Raw genomic sequence first — 21297 nt, 5'->3', positions numbered from 1 at the left:
GGGAGTTACATTATTTTCTTTGTTAAAAATTGATTAAGAAATGGGAAAATTCAAGAGGTTAAGAAAGTCAAAACGAGAGTACGAGATGTTTGAGATATTTTTAGATCTATAAGTGAAGAGGTAAAAGGATACCTTTGCGTTGAAATGCATAAAACAATATGTCGATGACACCATTATTACCCTGATTTCAGAAGCCAAGACAACCAAGGAAGCATGGGATACCCTTGAGAGGTGTTTTGGTCCAAGGTGGAGTATTGAAGTTGAACATGAAGGTGGATCTATAGCAGCAAATCTTCATCCAGATGAATGGATTGTTGAAACCCATTGTGCTTAGTCACACGTGGAAGATCTCTGTGAAGAAGTCATAGAAGCAAGAGAGAAGGAGCAAGCAGATGCTCAAGAACCCCACTGTGCACAACCACAGGTGGAGGCAAATTTTGTGATTTCAGCAAGATAGGTTGTTGATGAAAGTTTGGAAAATCTAGCCATCGAGCTTGCTGATGAAATTTTGGTGAATCCCTCAACAAAGCTTGTTCAAGACAATGAAACTACCATTGGAGCAGTCTATGGTAAGGTGAATCAAGCAATTAATATTGCTGCTGTAAAATTTGATGAAGAGAATTTGGCTAATGATGAATGGTTGTAGGTGATGCAACAAAAACATCATGTTGATATGATTTTATTTGATCAGATAGTTGAAGACAACTTTTATGTAGTAGTACAAGTTAGTACAGAAACAGAGGAAGGGGAAAAGAATGAAGCCTAGAAAGAGAAAACAAAGGTAGATGCAGAGGTAACAACTAAGAAGGAATTACACTAGAAGGAAGCTCGCATTGCAGAGCAAAAGGAACAGAGCCAATGTCGTTTTGTAGATGTTTTTAAACTTACAATTGATTTCAAATGTGTAGCTACACAAAATGATTTTGAAGAACAATTAAATTTTCTTGAAACATGGCTTGCAACACCATCTCTAGATGAAGTCTGCATAGACGTTGTAGAAATCATCCTTGAAGAAAACCTAGATGGTGAAGAAATTAATGAAATATTCAGGTATTGGAGTCCTAAAGAGATGAAATTATATTATGGTCTAATGTTGCAGCAGATTGAAGATGGAAAGCGCACTACAGAAGATAATATGTGGTAGCAGCCCACATACAACCTGTTTTTTTAAGAAGTACAGGACTTGCTTAAACAACCTGGAACTATGGAAGACCTGCACCAACAACTGAAGAAAATGAAATTTGAATCCTACAACAAGAAGGACATGCCGAAACAATTTAGAGGTTATAGGATCTGGAAAAAAAGAAGAAAAAAGTTGAGGTCAATTTTTAAATTGTAAACCTAGGTGAGACATAGACCAACAAGTACCTTAATTAACCTTTTATGTGATTTTAATTAAGGGGGATTGTTGGAGAATATAATTCCAACCACCTGTTAGGTGTCAAAACCATCCCTCCAAGTGTCCGAGTTCAATTTGAGTTAGTAGAGTTTAAGTCGAGTTTAACTCCAGTCGTTTATTAGTGATGTTTCCAATGTAACCTTATTTAAGTGATTTGTAATACTGGAAAGAGTGACTCCTCTACTCCACATTTTTGTTCTCTTCAATTTTTGTCACTCTCTACACAACACTAAAATATAAAGTACCTAGTATACTTAACAAGTAGTCTAGTCAACCTCATCTAGGCCCTTCCTCACGGGAGTAGGTCTAGACTAACTTTGATACGAACACAAAAATTATTCAATACATAATACATTTCTGATTGATCAAATGATGGGATAAACTAATTTGTACACATAAGCATTAATCACTTAGATGAGACTATCTCAAGAGCACACCAATATAGGACTACTAGTTAGAAGGAATTTCTCAACCAACCAACTAAACCTAATGAACCTTCTAAACAATAGAAATAGACTCATACATTGAAACAAGTTAGAAATATAACAAACATGTACCATACCACTCGAGTTAAATTCATTGGATCATAATATAATTATTTTTTAATAAAATTACGGGGATATAATTTTTAGTTAAATTATCATATTTTGTTATTTAAATATATATAAATTTTTCATCTTAATAATTGTTATATTTTAAATATAAAAATTAGTTTATTTTCTTAAAAAATATTAAAATTAAATAAATTCAACCATTTAGTGACTTTTTGGACTTTCCAGTGCCTACCTGAGTCAGGTGGAAAAATTCGAGGTGTGATATCGATTTGTGTTATTTAAACTAGTTTTTTAACTTTATATATGGACTCAGCACCCTGAAAAACCCATAGGGCACTTCAATTGTGCAGGGGTTACCCATAAAAGTTGTGATTTCAATAAATTCTTGTAGGATTTTAGAGAATTTAAATAAAAACCCATCAAAAGGACTTTCAGAAAATCACACTAATTAAAACGTAGTTTTTTATAACTCCTCTTCATTTTATAACTTGACGCATAAGATTTAATTTTTCACTTGAAACTCGTCAAAGATTTCTTTGTTCCGTGCATAATTCCTTTGATATGATGTGCCTAATCCACTGTTGTAGGTGCGTATAATTTCTGTCAGCTGATAATGATTAGGTGGAGACCTACGAAACCCACAGTATGAACTATAGTTATTCGTTGTAGCTTCCCTTTAGCCATCAAGGTGAACCAATTGCAATGTTCAGTAAGAAATTGAAAGACAAATGAATAAATATTCAACGGAAGAGTAAGGGTTTTATTTCATCCTTAGGGTTGAAGAAGTGGAGGGACCAACTATTGTCTAAAGAATTTATCTTTGACAGAAATAATTAAGTGCTACAGTATATAAACTTTCAAGCACAGTTGTGTAAATGTGTTCGAAAACCTGCATAGATGAATCTAGCTAGTAAAGGTTTAACACATAGCTTTGGAGAGCAAAAACACTAAAAGAAAGTCAAAAGAACAAAAAGAATTATTGATTCAGAAAATAGGTTACAATGCTCATGATATAGCATTATTGGGTGAAGATCCCAAGGTAATGCACCATAGTGGTGATCAATGAGAGGACTGGACACCTACATCAAGTTCCAGAGGGAACTAGCAAGTTGTGGAGTGAAAGGAGGAGAAAATCAGGGAGTAAATCATGTAGAAGAACTAGCAAGTTGCGGAGTGAAAGGAGGAGAAAATCAGGGAGTAACTCATGCAAAAAGGATCTTGCATGCAGTCCCATGCTCTAACTAAGTGTCTTCATGTGCCAGTAATGAAGGTCCTAGCCGTGTAGTACCTCCAACTCCCCCCCTGAACACCACTATGGGGAAAAATAAAAAATGGGCCCTCGCAACTAAGGCCAAAGGTCACCCAAAATACAGTGAAACTTGTACTAAAATTGAGGAAAGAGGGAAAACCTCGTGGGAAAAGCTCCCCCTCAAAAAATAATGTAATCAAAAGAAAAGTGGAAGAAAAGATAATTGCTAAGCAACTATGTCCTTCACTCCAAGACAATCGTGCAGAGAGTGAAACTTTTGCTCAGTGAATGTCTCGGTGAAGATGCCTGAAGTCTATTCTGCTGAAGGACAGAATTGCAAATCAATGACCCGATCATGTACTGAGTCTTTGATGTAGTGCATATGGATCTCTATGTGCTTCGTTCACTGCCGCTATACTGGATCCCTGCAAAATTTGAGAGTGCTCTGGTTGTCACACCAGATGACAGTGGGCTGGTGGAACTGGATGCCCAACTCACTGAGGAAGTGTTGTAGCCATAGAGCTTGAATGGTGATGTTGACTACTTCTCTGTACTCGGCCTCAGCTGAAGAGAGAGAAATAGAAGCCTACTTCTTGCTTGACCAACAGATAGGGCTAGACCCTAGACTGAGTGAATATCTGGAGGTGGACTTGCGATCAATGATGTCACCCACGCAATTAGAATCTGTGAAGTCAACGAGATTTAATGCAGTGCCTATTGCATAGTGAATCCCGAAGGTGATGGTGCCCTGCAGATATCAGAATATGTGCTTGGCAGCATTCCAGTGTAGCTCATGCGGCTCCTGCATGTATCTGAAAACTGCCCCTACTGCATATGAGAGATCTGGTCTAGAGTGGGTGAGGTACAATAAGCTCCCCACTAGCTTTCGATAGAGAGTACTATAAACTAATGAAGTGTCACCTCCATCCTCAAAGCGGACCCCAGAGAGAAAAGGAATCGGTGCTGGCTTGTAGTCAGTCATGTGAAATCTCTTGAGGATATCCTGTGCATACTTAGCGTGAGAGACTTTGATGCTTGTGGCATCCTGGTTGATATCAAGACTAAGAAAGAGGTGTAATGGACCCATGTCTGTCATCAAGAACCTATCATGCAAGGCCCTCTTGACTGCAGCAATGGCTGAAGCCGAGCTGCCAGTGGTCAGGAGATCATCCACATACAAAACTAAGATAAGAAGAGAATCATGTGTCCTGAGCATGTAAACATTCAGATTAGATTTACATCTTTCGAAGTTTTGTGATAACAGAAAAGAATCCATCTTCGCATGCCAAGCTCTTGGGGCCTGCTTAAGGCTATAGAGAGACTTCTTCAGTTTGCAGACCAAAGATGAATTCTGAATGAAACCATGTGGCTGCTCCATGTAGATATCCTCAGATAGGTCTCCATGAAGAAAGACATTCTTCACATCCATCTGATGTACTTCCCACCAGTGGGCAACCGTAATGGCAAGTGCAAGGCATATGGAATCCATCTTTTCTACTAGAGCAAAGGTATCATCATAATCAATTCCATGCACTTGCTGGAAGCCTTTGGCTACTAGCCTGGCTTTCTGTCTGGTGATTTTCCCATCTATAGCACTCTTGGTCCTGTAGACCGATTTGCATTAGATAAGTTTCCTTCCTCAGGGAAGGGGGACTAGATCCTAGGTCTGGTTCTTGAGGAGGGAGTTATACTCCTCCTCCATGGCGAACTCCCAAGAGGGATGCCCAACAACCCCAACATAAGACTGCGATTAGAAGACTAAACCAAATGACAATGTTAGGATGGCGTTGGTTCAGGGGTAGTGAGGGCAAGAGGAGGCTTAATAAACTCTGAGCTAGTCCTCCACGGATCAGAATTATCCCCCACAAGACCATTTGTAGTAGCTGGGTCGTCTTGTGCATATATGTCACTTAAGCTCCTTATTCTCTGATTTATGATAGGGGAAGTTGATTCACTGCTAGAAGCCCAATCTGGTCTTGGATGTGGATCATCGTATGCATGCACTAGATTTGTACTTGAAGACTCTGTCTTTGCATCTGCATGCTATACCTCGACATCTGCATGCTCTGTATCTGCATCTGAGTGTACTGAGTCATCATCTTAGACATGAGGTAGATAAAAGGTGTCTGCATGCAGCAATTGAGGTGCATGTGATAGACATTCCTCAAATTTGACACTTCGCTCAATGATGAGCTTGTCCATAGAGGAAATCAGGAGTCGATATTCCTTCACACCATCAAGGTATCCAACAAAGATGCACTCAATGCTCTGTGGATCAAGAGCTTTCCTCTTTTCAGAAGGGATCCTGGCCCATGCTCGGGAGTCGAAAACATGAAAGTGGGTGACCTCTGGTTTAGTGCCGCTCCAAGCCTCAAAGGGGGTTTGATCCTTGATAGACCTATGAGGAGATCTGTTCTGGATGTAGTTAGCACAATTAAGTGCTTCAACCCATAGCTTATGAGGTAGTGACTTAGCATGCAACATGTAGGAAGCCATCTCTTTGAGAGATCAGTTATTTCTCTCAACAACTCCATTCTCTTGTGGAGTGTATGGAACTATGTGTTGCAATTTTATGCCGGACTCAAGGAAATGTTCTGAAGTGCTGTGTTAACATATTCTCCCCCATTGTTTGTATGGAGGGCTTTGATCTTTCTCTTTGACTATGTCTCAACTAGTGCTTTGAAATCTTCAAAGTGTTCAAAAACTTTAGATCTAGCCCTGAGAAGATACACCCAAGTATACCATCAGAAATCATCAAAAAATGTAAGCACATACATTTCTTTGTTGATGGGAGGATGAGGAAAAGACCCCATGAAATCACTATCGATCAGATCTAGAGGAGAGGATGCTCTATGAGTCTTGTCGATGTCAAACATTTCTCTAGGATGTTTGCCATGGACACACCCTTCACAAACTCCTTTGGAGAAACTGATATTTGGCAAACCTTCCACCATCTCATTCTTTCTTAGTTGTTGCATATACCTGTAATTTAAGTGACCAAACCTCTTGTGCCAAAGCCTACTACTATCATCAACATGTGTAAACAATAAGGAGGATTTAGATTCAATAAATTCAGAAAACGTATACAGTGTAGCTCCATTGTTTACCTCACCGGTTGCAATTTTGGAGCTATTATGTAGGTCATATATGTTCACTACATCTGGAGTGAATTCCACTCTCTTTCCAGTGCCAGAATGAGTGATCTGATAAATTGAAAATAGGTTTACTGAAAGTTTTTGAACATGAATCACATCTTCAAAGCTTCCGTGTAAAAGTTCCACTCTACCTTTTCCGATGACCTTAATAGGTGAGTCATCTCCCCTGAGGATGGGAGGTCCTTTGCATGCATCCAAAGAGGAATAAACTTCCTTTGCAGTAGCCATATGATCTGATGCACTAGGGGAAGAGTTAATTGCAACTAAAGCATGAAAATTGTTACCTCTCCCATGTGGTGGATCCTCGGTTTTCTTCTTGGTGCCCTGAGGGTTGTGGTCCCCAAGGTTGTGCTTCTGAAGAATTTCTGCCATTTGGTCAATTTGTTTCTTCATGTAGGAGGATTCCAGATGGAATCCTCGGTGACAGTAGGTGCATTTGTCTCCTTTCTTCCCTTTCTCATTTCTGGAGCTAGAGGAGTCATTGAAGGGCTTGGTGTACCCTTCCTTCTTTGGATGGGAATGCATGTTTCCCTTGTCTTTTTGCTGTTGATTTTTCTGATTTGAATTAGATCTGTGATTTTTATTGTGGCCGCCATCATGCACAGCAAGTGTGTGCGCTTTTGGAGGTTTGATTTTCCCCATGCCAATGAGTTTATCTTGCTCAAAAGTGAGGGACTCCATGAACTCCTTGAGAGAAGGCATAGTGTAGGATTTACCTATTTCGAGCCTTACTAAATGAAATGTAGACACAAAGACGGAGTATTCTGGTCTGAGGTTTTACATAATAGAGATAACTTGGCTACTCTCTTCCTTGGATTTGTCAATTCCACAACCCTTGAATTACAGCGATAAGTCATTATATTTGGTGAAGAAGTCTTGGATTCTGTCATAGTTCCGTGGATCCAATGAGAGCAGCTCCAATTTGAGCAGATGTCCTTTCATCTCATCCTATTTCCCATACAGTTCTTCAACCTTTTTTCAAATCTCATTGGGAGTATTGCAGGCAGATAAATGAAACTGCAACTTTAGGGAGATGCACATGCATATGGATCCGTGGACCTCATCCATGCGGCCGAGGTACTTGGATTTCTCTATGGCTGAAGTGGGTTCCACTTTTGTAGCCATGGTAATCTTGTACAACCCTTTCTGACGAAGGTATCGAGCCATTTGGTCCATCCATTCATGGTAGTTGTATGGTGTTAGGATCGATGCTTTGGGAAACTCCATTTTTCTGTCGATCTTCGATCTCCAAGCTGTAACACTTGCAAAATAAAGTATTGGTGTGCCTTTTATCTAGCAACCTGTGGGCTCTGATACCATGTAAATGTGTTAGAAAACTTGCACAGATGAATCTAGCTAGTAAAGGTTGAAGAAACAGCGTTGCAGAGCAAAAACACTAAAAGAAAGTCAAAACAACAAAAAGAATTATTGATTCAGAAAGTAGGTTACAATGCTCATGATATAGCATTACTGGGTGAAGATCCTAAGGTAATGCACCATAGTGGTGATCAATGGGGGGACTCGACACCTACAACAAGTTCCGGAGAAAGCTAGCCAATCGCAGAGTGAAATGAGGAGCAAATCATGCAGAAAAGATCTTGCATGCAGTCACATGCTCTAACTAAATGTCCGCATTTGCCATTAATGAAGGTCCTAGGTGTGTAGTACCTCCAACAAGTTGAACTAAAATCATATAAAACTAGAGGAATTATTGTATAGATGTTTATCATTGTAGTAATATAGATTTTAAAATGGCAAAGAGAATTGTTGATGGGGCAGAAAAACAACATTGTTTACAAATACCATTACTATGTAGATGTAATATAACCGTAAGAAATATAGTATAAAAGACAAATACGCATTTCGTTAAAAGACAGGAAGTGAAGAAATAAACTAAAACAGAAATCAAAATCTATATCCAGATTTATTGATTCAACCGGAGTTTCCAACCAGAAGTTAGCAAATCTGCGTCCAAAGGGACCATTGAGAGAACCTCATAAAAGAGCTATATAGGTGGATTAAGTTGAAGACGAACATTTATTAGTTTCAACATCTAAAAATATCAAGAAAAGGGTCTATTTTATTTAAAAAGAATTTATTAGTGTTAAAAAGGGAAAAGCCAAAACATTGGATTTTATCAGTTATTGATAGTGCAATTGAACATAGATTTTAGGTTAGGACTGCAAAAATTCCAGAGAAATAAGTGGTTTTGCATAACAATTACTTAATAGATTTCTGGCAGTAATGCATTTCCAGATTGAAAATGAAAATAACCAAGAAAATTACTTAATAAGAATAAGATAATTCAAATGTGAGGAAGAGCACAAAATGTAAACCATCCTACTGTAGACTAATATAATTCAAATGTACCATTGTTGTATGTGAGGAAGAGCACAAAATGTAAACCATCCTACAGTAGACTAATATAATTCAAATGTACCATTGTTGTAAATCATGCGGAGGAAGAGCACAAAAATGTAAACCATCCGACAGTAGAGAAGCCAAGCTTATTGACAGATTTCATAGGAAAAGACATGAAAAGGGATTCCGTGAAAATTGCTCAGCGTGGTTGAAAATAGGAATATGTAATATGACGCGTATATATTTATTTTAACTATGGATTTAATATGAGCTTTGTGATGTGTTATATTTTATTGTTTAAATTGTATTTTAAAATGTTAAGTATAATATATAAGAAAAAAAAAATTTTACCATAAAAATATAAAATTTTCATATAATTTTTTTTAAATGATATATAATATTTTTTAATATTTTATATTAATTTATGTCTACACAATTTCATCACACAAATTGTAATAATTTCTTTATTATTAATATATTTTTAAGTATATGGCAATATTAATTCTTATTAAAATATTCTCTTAATAATCCACATTGAATATTTTTTCATATACAACATTAAAATGTTTTATTTTAACAATTTTTTTCTAACTTCAAATAGTTTATTTAAATCTCTTGTTGAAATATTTTTGAAAAGCATAATATTTAAGCATCTTACTCATACATCTTTTTTACCTTTTGTTTTTTTGATTGAGCGGACATACTCATTTTACAGCCCAATATGACGGGATGTGTATTATTTTATTTTTTAGAGCATAATTTTTATTTTAAAGGGGCACGGATGGAGGAACTGACTTATCCATCCCCTCTTACTAGGCTATAGAATAAGCATCTAGGCTCAACAAGAAAATTACTTAATAAAAATAAGATAATTCAACTGTACCATCATTGTAAAGAAAAGAAGAGCACAAAAATGTGAGCCAAACATATAGACAAATTTCATAGGAAAAGATACAAAAAAAGATTCTAGAAAAGGGGATTAGCCCATATGAACAGCAAGAACAATTTTATCATACAAATTAGAATACTTTTTTATTATTAATATATTTTTAAGTATATGTCAATATTAATTCTTATTAAAATATTCTATTGATAACCTACGTTGAAGTTTTTTATATATACAACATTAAAATGTTTTATTTTAATAATTATTTTTGGACATATAGATATATATGAAGTTGACATAGATGTTCAAATAGTCTATTTAAATCTCTTGCTGAAATATTTTTGAAAAGTATCATATTTAACCATCGTACTCATACATTTTTTTACTTCTATTCATTTTTTTATTCACTGGGACACTCATTTTATAATGCAGTATGAGGGGATGTGTAATATGGAGGGACAAACTTACCCATCCCCTCATACTGAGCTATAGAATGAGCATCTCTGCTCAACAAGAAAATGGCTTAATAAAAATAAGATAATTCAAATGCACCATCGTTGTAAAGCATGCAAAGGAAGAGCACAAAAATGTAAGCCATTCTATAGTAAAGAAGCCAAGCATATAGACAACTTTCGTAGGAAAAGAAATGAAATGGGATTCTAGAAAGGTGGATTAGCACATATGCAGAACAAGAACAAGAGGTTGCAAATAGGAACATGCAATAAGACCATCATAGATCCATCTTAAGTATGAATCTTATTTAGAGTGCAAAAATACAATGTGTTATTTTTCATTATTTAAATTATATTTTCAAATGCTAAATATAATATATATAGGAAAAAATAAAGTTTTTAACCATAAAAGCTTGATTTTTTCCTGATATATACATAATTTTTTTAAATAATATATAATATATAACTAATTTACATTAAACTATTTTACATTACAGGTACATCAAGACATTTTATCACACAAATTAGGATAATTTTTATTATTAATATATTTTTAAGTATATCCCAACATTAATTCTTATTAAAATATTTTATTGATAACCTACATTGAATAATTTTTTATATGCAAGATTGAAATATTTTATTTTAACAATTCCTTTTTTATATATAGATATATATGAAGTTGATATCCCCAAAAATCAGATAACATAGATCTTCAAATAGTTTATTTAAATCTCTTGTTGAAATATTTTTGAAAAGTATAAGATTTAAGCATCTTACTATTCATTTTTTTTATTGAGCAAATGTGCTTATTCTATAACCAAGTATGAGTCTTTCCATTTAGAGAATATTTTTTTCTTTTTTTAAAGAGGGATGAGCGGATGGACACATTTACACATCCCCTCATATTTGGCTATAGAATGAGTTTCTCTCAGCTCAACAAAGAGGAACGTGTAATAAGACCAACATATATCCATTTAGTTATGAATCTAACATGATTCGAGATGGATGAAATTTCTTCAAGTGCAAACTTCTTTAGTTTTTCCCTGATATATACATAATGTTTTTGAATGATATATAATATATAAGTAATTTACATTAAAATATTTTATGTTACATGTACATCAAGAAATTTTATCTCACAAATTAGAATGGTTTTTATTAACAATAATTCTTATTAAAATATTTTATTGATAGCCCGCATTGAATGATTTTTTATATATATGATTAAACAATTTTATTTTAACAATTGCATATATATATATATATATATATATATATATATATATATATATATATATATAATCAACATCCACATAAATAAGATAACATAGATCTTCAAATAGTTTATTTAAATTTCTTGTTAAAATATTTTTGAAAAGTATAAGATTTAAGCATCTTACTCATACATATTTTTACTACTATTCATTTTTTTTATCGAGAGAGGCTCATTCTACAACCAAGTATGAGGGGATGTGTATTATTTTTCTATTTAGAGTATATTTTTTTTAAGGTGCACAGTTAAACAGACAGAGTTACACATCCATTCAGATTGGGATGCATGTCTCTCTATATTAAAAAAAATATGCTCTAAATAGAAAGATAATACACATCTCTTAATAGAATGAGCCTGTCTCAATGAAAATGAAAAAAAATACAATCTTGTAAAAGTTTAAAAACGTTTAGAGAATAAAAGTTTAAATTTTTGTAAGAATTCAACGTTATAGTGTTGCATGATAACCCTTAAAGTGTTGTGGATGTAGTTAAATTATGTTTAGCCTAAAAATCAGATTTCAAAATGAGATGGAAAAAAGAAGTTCGAAAAATATGTTTTGGAATTTATTTTTAGGATTTTAGTGAAATAGTTTTTGGCCGCTCATATTATGTTTTTATGTTTTTGTTGTTTAAAATTTGTTTTTAAATATTTAAAATATTTTTGTTGTTATTTTTAAATATTTAACAAATTTCAACATCTTAGAAATAGCTAAAATTATATAGAGTTTACAAATCAAATTTATGATTAGTCTATATAAAATTATTAATAAAATTAGAAAAAAACAAAACACCTAAACCGAGCATGAATTCCCTGAATGAAGTAAAAGTTGAAGTTGAGTGGCTCACTTTGTCGTTATAGTTTCAGAATTTGTGATTAATATTTGTAATTTACAAAACAATATGTTATAAGAAAATAAGAATAAATAATAAACCGTTCGTAATGAATTAATGATTATTTCATTATTATTATATTTTAGTTGTTAAATATCATATTATTATGGTCAGTGGGGTTATTAGTATTAATTAAATAAAATAAAGAGTATTCAAAAGATAATAGACTAATTATTTACTTATTACATCACGATTATTATTTATGAAAATTTTAAAATAATAAGTAATTTAATAAGTAAAATATTCGTTGATATTTAATAATTTAGTGGATGAAAATATTCATTGATATTTAATAATTTAGTGAGTGAATAATTGTGAGGTAAAATATTTCCATAAATAAAAGAATGAAATATTAGAGAGGAGAAAATGGTTTGTGGTTTTTTTAGCAGATATAAAAAAAAAAAATGAAAAATTAAAAGAAGAGAAGGGATTTCATGGAACTCATTTTGTCTTTTATGTTGGTCAAAAAATTAATCTCCATTTTCATTTCTTAGCAAGAGTCATAGATTTTATTTTCGTTGATAAGAAGATTTTAGATTTATTGAATTATGTAATTACTGCTTGTTTTATAGGCCTGGTCATATTTTTTTATTGAGATTAGTGGAAATTATTCAGTAAATTTAGCAATAAAATAAGAGTATGTTTTTAGTTTGTAAGAGGTTGTGAGACTTCATTTGATGTAAATTATTCTCTCTAACTAGTTATTTTTTTTTATTGGTGTGTGGTTAAGATATTATTCAACTTAATGATTGTGTCTAAGATATCTTTTCTTTGTGGAAACAAAAATTTGTATATTTATATTTATACTAACACAATAATGAATGTAAAGCATTGATCACAATTTTGTCTACACTAATATCTACTCTCATGCATTTTAACAAGATTGATTATTCTTGCAGATATTTTTCCTTATCAAAACAAATGTGTTTCTTCAACGTAATATACTCACTACAATCCTTTGCATAATAATACCTAATCTCAAGCATTTTAACAACAATGATTATGCTTATAAATATATTTTTATAAAAGTAAATTTCTTTCTTTGCCACAATCATCGTTCACAATCTTGTGTGCCAACAATGTTTGCAACTAAATATTATGTTTTGAATAAAAGAGTGGCATCTTTTCTTTTTTGCCAACTCCACTCATAGCTAAGCCTAAGTCTATTTAAAAACAAAGATATTTTCTTTTCACCTATAAAATTCTCAAAACAAAAAACAAAATTTTATGAACTGGTATAATAATATAAAATAAATGGTTGGCAAACACATCAATCTATTATAGCCATCAAAACATTTATCTCATAACACATTTCACAGACTTAAAATTAAATAAATATATTATTATAATTATTATATAAATTAAATATATATACATTTTAAAAAACATGTAACTAATTATTAATTATGAATATTCATTTCCAAATAGACTTCATTATAATACTATAGGTCATTATTATGACTTATCATGCCCAAAAAAACCACAACTCATTTCACATTAACAATATTTTTTAATATATTTTTAGTTAAATTCAAATGTAAAAAATAGATAAATCTGAACTCTCTACTTTAACCATTTTAATATTCTATCCAAACGACTAAAAAAATTGATTGTGTTTTCTATATTAATTATTATAATTAAATTAAAAATCTGAATCCAACTGTTTCAAAATAAACACATATTTTCATACAAATATACGTCTAAAAGAAAATGTTAAACACCCCATTTAAAAATAAACACCTCCATCCATATAAGCATGCTTCGAAAAGAACAAAATATACATATATGTAGTGTGACATAAGACACAACTTTTACAAACAACAATAAGCAAAACTGATATATATGGATATGAAAGGGTTATAATCCTGACTTTGTTCACCACGAGCTGGTGTGGAGACAAAAAATTCATAAACAAAAGGACGGAGCCCGAGAAGAGGAGAAAAGGAATTTATGGGTTCATTCATAGAGATTTAAAATAAGACATGGGGCTCTTGAAAGAGAAGGGAAGAAAGGGGCTGATGGAACGCACAGTGTATTTGGAATTTTATTTTTTCCAATCATGCGTAGAGACACCTGAGCTTATGTCCGTAGCAGATTTAGGCATATATCTTATACTGCAATATGAAGATATCCTTCAAAAAAACTAGCACCTACTTACAGTTTTAGTTTGCAGAAAGAATCTAAAGATAGTAATATAAAGATGCCCAATAAAAACCAACACCTTCTTATGAATTTGAGGATGACCTATAAAAACGAGCACCTACTTGTCAATATAAGTATGCCCTGTAAAAACCAACACCTACTTACGGTTTTAGTTCTAGTGCACAGGAAGAGTCTAAACTTACTATTTTTTGTTTTAGGATTTCTAGAAAGAACAATAATCCTTCGCTGTGCTCTCTTCATTGTGGTACATGCGTTTGCTTCGATATATATACGGTATGCTAAGACAACTAAATCTTATGTTAGAGAAGAACGAATATCCTTTTTTCATGAGTACGAAATGTCCAAAACAAAATTCAGATTCCTATCTAACATATGTCAAGGTGTATATCGTTTGAATAATAAATAATCCTTACACAATAGTAAACAAAACACAAGAAACTTTTGACATACTATCACACTCCACAGATTCCTGCCTATGTCGATATGAAACGAGCAGAGTTCTAATTTATTGTCCACAAACTGTAATGAAAACGTAAAGTTTAACATATTAAAAAAGAAAAAGAGAATCACAAAGATTGTATGCAGGACACTCTTAAAATATGATACTATTTACTAATGGATACAATTTGATTATGGAACTCTCGAAATTAGACATATGCAGACGTTAACGATATAATCATTAGCTATTGGCAAATGACGGGCAAACGAATGTACTTGGGAAAGCGGATTTATTGCAGGAGATCGAAAATTCCAATGTATGCTGGCGGATTACTCATTCTTACTGTGGAAGGCACGCATTCATTTGATGACTTGATACTTGGAATTTCTTCATTGACATGAGGTTCCTCAAAGATTTCATTGTTCCACACTGGCTGCCTTTTTTCATATGATATCTCTAATCCACAATTGTAGGCACCTGGCATTGCTATAGAATCTTCAATACAAGATTCCCATAGGTTTGATGAATCCAGGTGGGCAACGCGAGAAGGGTAACTACAAGACTTGCAGTGTGAACTAGATTTATTACTTGTAGCTGCAGCAGGAAGAAAAGGGTCAGAAGTTACACGAAAAACCTCTGGTTCTAGGCCGCACAATGCTTGTGTTGATTGAATACCGATGCCTTCTTTTTGTGTTGAAGGGTAGAGGACATGACTCGTGAGAGACGATTGAACTTTTGGTGGTGGACAACTTATGCATAGGTTTGAGCGACTACACAATATTGAAGCTTTGGGAAACATTAAACTTTGTAGAAAATCTTCTGTGTTCCTATTGGTGTTCATGGTTTCATGAATCATATTGAGCGAGGAAGTTAAGGTGCTGTTGTCAAGCAAAGAAAATGCAGGGGATTGGGTAGGCAAAGATGACGGTTGCAATAAACCATACATTGCAGTATTTTTGTTGCAGAGTTTCTCCTTCTGTTGCGTTCTCTGACGGGCCCTTTCTCTTGCCTTTGCTCTAAACTCCTTTCGGTTTACACCGTTGGCTGCTGCTCTTAATAAACGGCTGGAAATTAAGCTGACTGCCATTGGTCTCTGTTCTCTCTTTTCTTCCCTAATAATGGAGCCTCTGCTGTTGCTTTCGGTGGTCGTTGCTAGGGAGCACATTTGCCCTGGGTAGGTACTTGCCTCTAGACAATCCCCGCTGGTAGTGCATGCATTGTCCGGCGACAAGGTGTGCAGGTCTTCTGTTTGATGACATGATACACACACAGCGGCACTGTTGTAATCTACATATGGCGATATGTCCGAACAAAAGATAGAAGGGACTTGAGGCAACTCCCGAATTGCAGCCTGGGATTTTTCAATAAGCCATTCAACAACTTTACTCGGTTGGTCGAGGCCGAGTCTATCTTGGAGCCCATATAAGTTGATAGCTGCTCCCACAGATAATCTTATTCTTCGGTCCCTAGGACCTTTCGAAGTAAGTACCTTACTGTGCCGATCTATCCTTCCTGAGGGTCCAGAAATCCGAGATCCCTTGAAGTCTCTTGTTGTCCTTTTAACTTGAAAATCGATATGCTCTATCCTCCCAGCAAGGATATGTCCACCATTCTTTGCTATTTTAGGTTTTCTCTTACCCTTTTTATTCACTGTGGTCAAATTGTAAGACTCTTCATCCATAAAATCCTGGACATCTGAAAAGGAATTACCTCCTCCGTCTAGGGTGAGAGCTGATGGATCGTTTTGCTTTCTACGGTACGCTTCAGGATTTATTTCTGGGCTGTTATTTTCACTTTTTCCAGACCCGCTTTCATGATGAGTCGAGCATGAATTAGGGAGAACGCTCACAGCGTTTATTGGCGAAGCATATGCACTCGGACCAGATTGTTCCTCGAATATTATATTGTCATCTATAGGAGAACACTGTGATTCATACACACAGTAGCTCGAAGGAACGGAGTAATAAAAACTAGATCTCCCCTCTACGCATGTTTGTCCAATGCTAGAAGGATATTTAATTTGAGGGCAGTCATGCTTTTCGACAAATCTAGGTGATCCTTCCAAGGAATTATTGCTTTGATCCCCAGAATACAATTGGGGCAGAAGCATAATTATGATAATTGGAAAGAATGCCTGGAACCTTATGTGCCAACGCCTTTCTTGAGTTGTAGCCTACTGGTTGCAGGTTCAGATCCGTTTCATTACATAAGTACCCCTCAATCATAGCATTTATCCTCTCAAACCATTCGATTCTCAACCAATTAGATCTAATATCATTAATGTACCGATGCGTTTGATATTCTTGAGAACCAAGGGTCTCTGACGGAGCCGTGGATCATGTAGCAAACTTGAACTTTTTAGGAGAAGTCTGAGTTTCAGTAGACCTGAAATTCTGATTCACTTTTCGATCATCTCTGACCTACTTAAAATCACACCATTACTCAAAACTGTGCACGATTCATATCAAATTCGTGAAAAGGAAAAATATCATTTTCGTACAACCCTGTTCTTGACCTCTGCCAATAAACACACTTTTAACATTTACCATGGCTATTGCTGGTTGATCTGGGATCTAGCTGATAGCTTAATCTGGTTGTTGGCCTCTGCAGATAAACAAGCTTGAAAACATTTGCCACTGCTTCTGCGTTTAACACGACTGTCAGCAGATTCCTTTATGGATTCTACTTGCCATATCAACATGTCTGAGCTGAAATGCCGCTCCGACCAGAAATGGGATTATGTTCCGATGGCGATGAACGATAACGGGACTAATTAAGTCTATCCCCATTATGAAACCTGCCAACAAACCGAACCAATATTAACATAAGGAATAGATATAATGGTGCCATTCATATCACAAACATTCACCTATTCAAACAGTACCAGAGGTCGCGTTCCATGTACTTGTGTAAAACCAATCGAAGACCTCAATAAACTCCGACGTTTTCGTAAACAGGCTATGTTGTTCTGGATCAAAGTATCTAAAGGGATTAAACTAATACTTGTCTGCTCTGGTTCAATATAGGTATGGACCAGATTATAGAGAGGGATCAAACAAATATTAGAAATTAACATATATCATAGTTTTTTCTCCTCCCAACATGTTTACAGGGTTGCAAATCTATTCTAAATATCAAAATTTCAGAAGTAAATATCTTTTCAAAGGTAGGAATTGGTGATTATAGAGAGGGATCAAACGAATATTAGCAATTAACATATATCATAGCTTTTTCTCCTCCCAACATGTTTACAGGGTTGCAAATCTATTCTAAATATCAAAATTTCAGAAGTAAATATCTTTTCAAATGTAGGAATTGGTGATTGGACTTGTTTTCATATTTTCCCATTATATATGTCATTACTGCAGCAAATTAGGCTATTTCCTAGGTCTACCCAGGTTCCCCAGCTTGGTTGTTGGTTGTATTATTTAGAGAAAAGAAAGGAAAAATATTTAGAATTCTAAATTGCTACTTGTATTTAGAGAAAAGAAAGGAAAAATATTTAGAATCCTAAATTGATGTTGAGAGACTATTTAGATTCATCACTGGATGTTCAAAAATAATTTTCACCTCTTGGATGGCTTGTTGGCTTGTTTGTGTCAGGATAATTCTGCCTCATGGAATAGTATATCTCTTGAAGAGATCAATAAATGCTTAACTGTGTTCACATAATGTAATTTTCCATCCATACGAATGAAATTAATATTTTTTGCAAAAAAGTATATATCCATATAAATCTATGATACATGAAGCACATAAAAACATGAAAAAAATCCGAGAATGACAGAATGATCAGGCTACAATTTCGTTTATAAAAATTTAAATGCAAGGCGAAGGTGTTACACTAAACATGATAACGATACGAGGTTTTCTACTATGTACAGTCTACATCCCGAATTAGACATCCTTATAATTCGAAATCCGTACGAATCAAGATCAAACCAATCTGTGGAAGTCATTTCGGCTGCAAAGATATTGGGTCATTATAGAGGGTCATCTTTAAGCTTTTCTACAGTTTATTTACAGTTTATTTCCCAATGAGCAGTCTCGTAAACTGGTTCAACTCGTCCGGTAACTGTCTTTGTGTTAAATAGACAAAGTTACATCGTTTTTAGTTGAGATTTAAGAAAGAACGACGACTGAAACAACGATTAACTGTCGGCATTAACCTGAATAAAAAACACAAGAAGTAGTTTTACATGATCTTGTAATTCGTCCGTACCTAATTATGGGACTTTGTTTTTGCAGAATTCAATATGATCATACCTGTACTAGAACAAACAGTAAAGAACAAAGAATTAAGCAGGGAAAGCTTTTAGTCTAAGCAAATTACCTCATTTTTCAAAACGCAAAACAGCCCTAACGTTCTTCGAAAGAATGTACCACGAATCTACTCCGCAAAGCAAGTATAGCAGGCTGCAGGTGGGGATTGTCAAAATTAAAACATTTTGCCGGGCAATCCTATCTAATTCTATCTTCAGGACATCAGTATTGCTCAGGCAGATCACATCTACTTTAGGGTTCAGGCCAGGATTCATAACACAGATATATAGTGGGCGACAGTAAGTCGGCCTACCTATCCGATAAGGTTGGAGTAGGGGACGAAAATATTCGGTCCAGATGGATGTCAGCTGACCGCGTTCTCCACTTTGAACTCGATGACAGATACTTTCCACTTTTTCCACTTTCATCCGCCGTTGTAAGTACCTAACCCTATTCTATAATGCCCCTCTTTAGAATCTGGTGGATGGAGAAAGACCATAGTACCAAGAGAGATGTTTGCTTTTTGGTTTTGTTGGTTTAAACAAGATGTTCATGCACATTATCGCTGAGCTGCTCACACATGCGCGGCAGTCGGATGAGACATTTGTATTACGTATAGCTTTATTCGGTACTTCTACTAATATCAAAATGAAAGTAGGGCGACGCTATTCTAGATTAAATCGAGCCTTCCCAGCCGCGTGCAATTCTGTTTCTGGTAGGTCTAATTTGAAGGATTGAATTTGACTGAATTCATTGTCACATTACTTATTATTCGCGTGAGTTATATGAATTCATTATCATATTACTTATTATTGGAGTTATACTCACACCATATGCATCCCCTCTTTATTACAACACGTGTACTTGCTCAAGCAGGTGTGCGCAACGTTGGTATCTCCTTCACAGAAAGAAATACTCTTCCTGACGCCATATGTATCCCCTTTTATTACAACACGTGTACCTGCTCAAGCAGGTGTGCCCAACCTTGGTATCTTCTCTTTCACACTGGAAAATAAATACTCTTGCTGCTTCCATATCAATCCAGAAACGCGAAAAAATGGATTCTGCATTTGATGGTATACTCAAAGAAGATTCGACAGATACTAGAACCCATTGGAAGCCTGGAAACTGAAGGAAGCAGACTGATATGAATGGTAACAAAATTGTTTTGCTGCAGTCTAACCACTGCTTTTTGCCTTTGAAAAACATGAAAATTCTGGCAAGAGCCCAATCCTGGCAAGAGCCCAATCTGTGGTCATTATCAAAAACATGATTTAAACACTATTTCTGTAAAATTTGTTGAAATTTTTTTGGCCGGATTCGGCCAAAATGGCGGTCTTGGCAATTCCTCCTCTTGGGTAGAGTTGTCCAATTGTTTTGAGGTTTTTTGTTTTTGTTTTTTTAATCTTAATCCTACAATATTTTCATCATGTCCAACATATCATCTTAATTGGGACAGTGAATTTCCTCCTCTGGGTAGACTTGTCCAATTGTTTTGAGGGTTTTTTTTTTTTAATCTTAATCCTACAATATTTTCCTCATATTTTCCTCATGTCCAATATATCATTCTAATTAGGATAGAAATAACTTCACATCAAATAATATCTTAACAGAGCTTTAATTTTTTTAGTTTACGTTTTATAAATAAATTATTAAAATTTTTAGAATTTAAAACCAATCATAATGTGTTTTTTAATCTAATTGGATATGAAATAAATCACTTCTTCTCATGGATATATCTCAATAGTTAAGTAGAAAAAAAGGAAATTCAAGTGGGAAAAAATGAAAATAGAGATCCATACTCATGTTTTAATTTAAAACCTGATAAGAATAATAAAATTGATAAAAATATATTTTATATGATTATAAAGAAAAAAGATTATTGAATTAATATATGAGTAATTAATTTTTTAATTTACAATTTTTTATATAATAATTTTTCGAATTTAATTCATTTTAAGGTATTTTATACGATTTTTAAATTTTATTATAAATGGAATAAATTAGTATTGGAATGGATGTGTTAGTACTCAAATGGAGGGGAAATTAAAATATATTACTCAATTTAATTTTATATTCAAAAAATTTAAAGAATAATATTTTCTAAATTATGTTGCATATTAATACAAATAAATTAATTAAATATAAAGAACTTTAATTTTTATATAATAATATAATATAAATTAATTAAATATAAAGTTAGTTGTTTT

General features: G+C 34.1%; 1 protein-coding gene across 1 annotated transcript; it reads right to left on the bottom strand.

Annotated features, from left to right (window-relative positions):
- Positions 1–14899: 14899 nt before the first annotated feature.
- Positions 14900–19317, bottom strand: LOC149166871 (uncharacterized). The gene is made up of 2 exons (XM_089431420.1): positions 19158–19317; positions 14900–17621 (listed from the first exon to the last, which is right to left on the bottom strand). The coding sequence occupies exon 2, from the start codon at positions 16932–16934 to the stop codon at positions 15114–15116; it is 1821 nt and encodes a 606-aa protein (XP_089287546.1). The 5' UTR covers positions 16935–17621; positions 19158–19317; the 3' UTR covers positions 14900–15113.
- Positions 19318–21297: the final 1980 nt, after the last annotated feature.

Source organism: Pinus tabuliformis, chromosome 5_1 (assembly GCF_031772625.1).
Source record: "Pinus tabuliformis cultivar Carrire ecotype Pingquan chromosome 5_1, CPIR1, whole genome shotgun sequence".
Lineage (NCBI taxonomy): Eukaryota > Viridiplantae > Streptophyta > Pinopsida > Pinales > Pinaceae > Pinus > Pinus tabuliformis.
This window is presented reverse-complemented; position numbering and strand designations above follow the sequence as displayed.

Coding starts and splice junctions, on each gene's coding strand:
- LOC149166871 (XM_089431420.1), bottom strand. CDS start 16,934: ATGCTTCTGCCCCAATTGTATTCTGGGGATCAAAGCAATAATTCCTTG.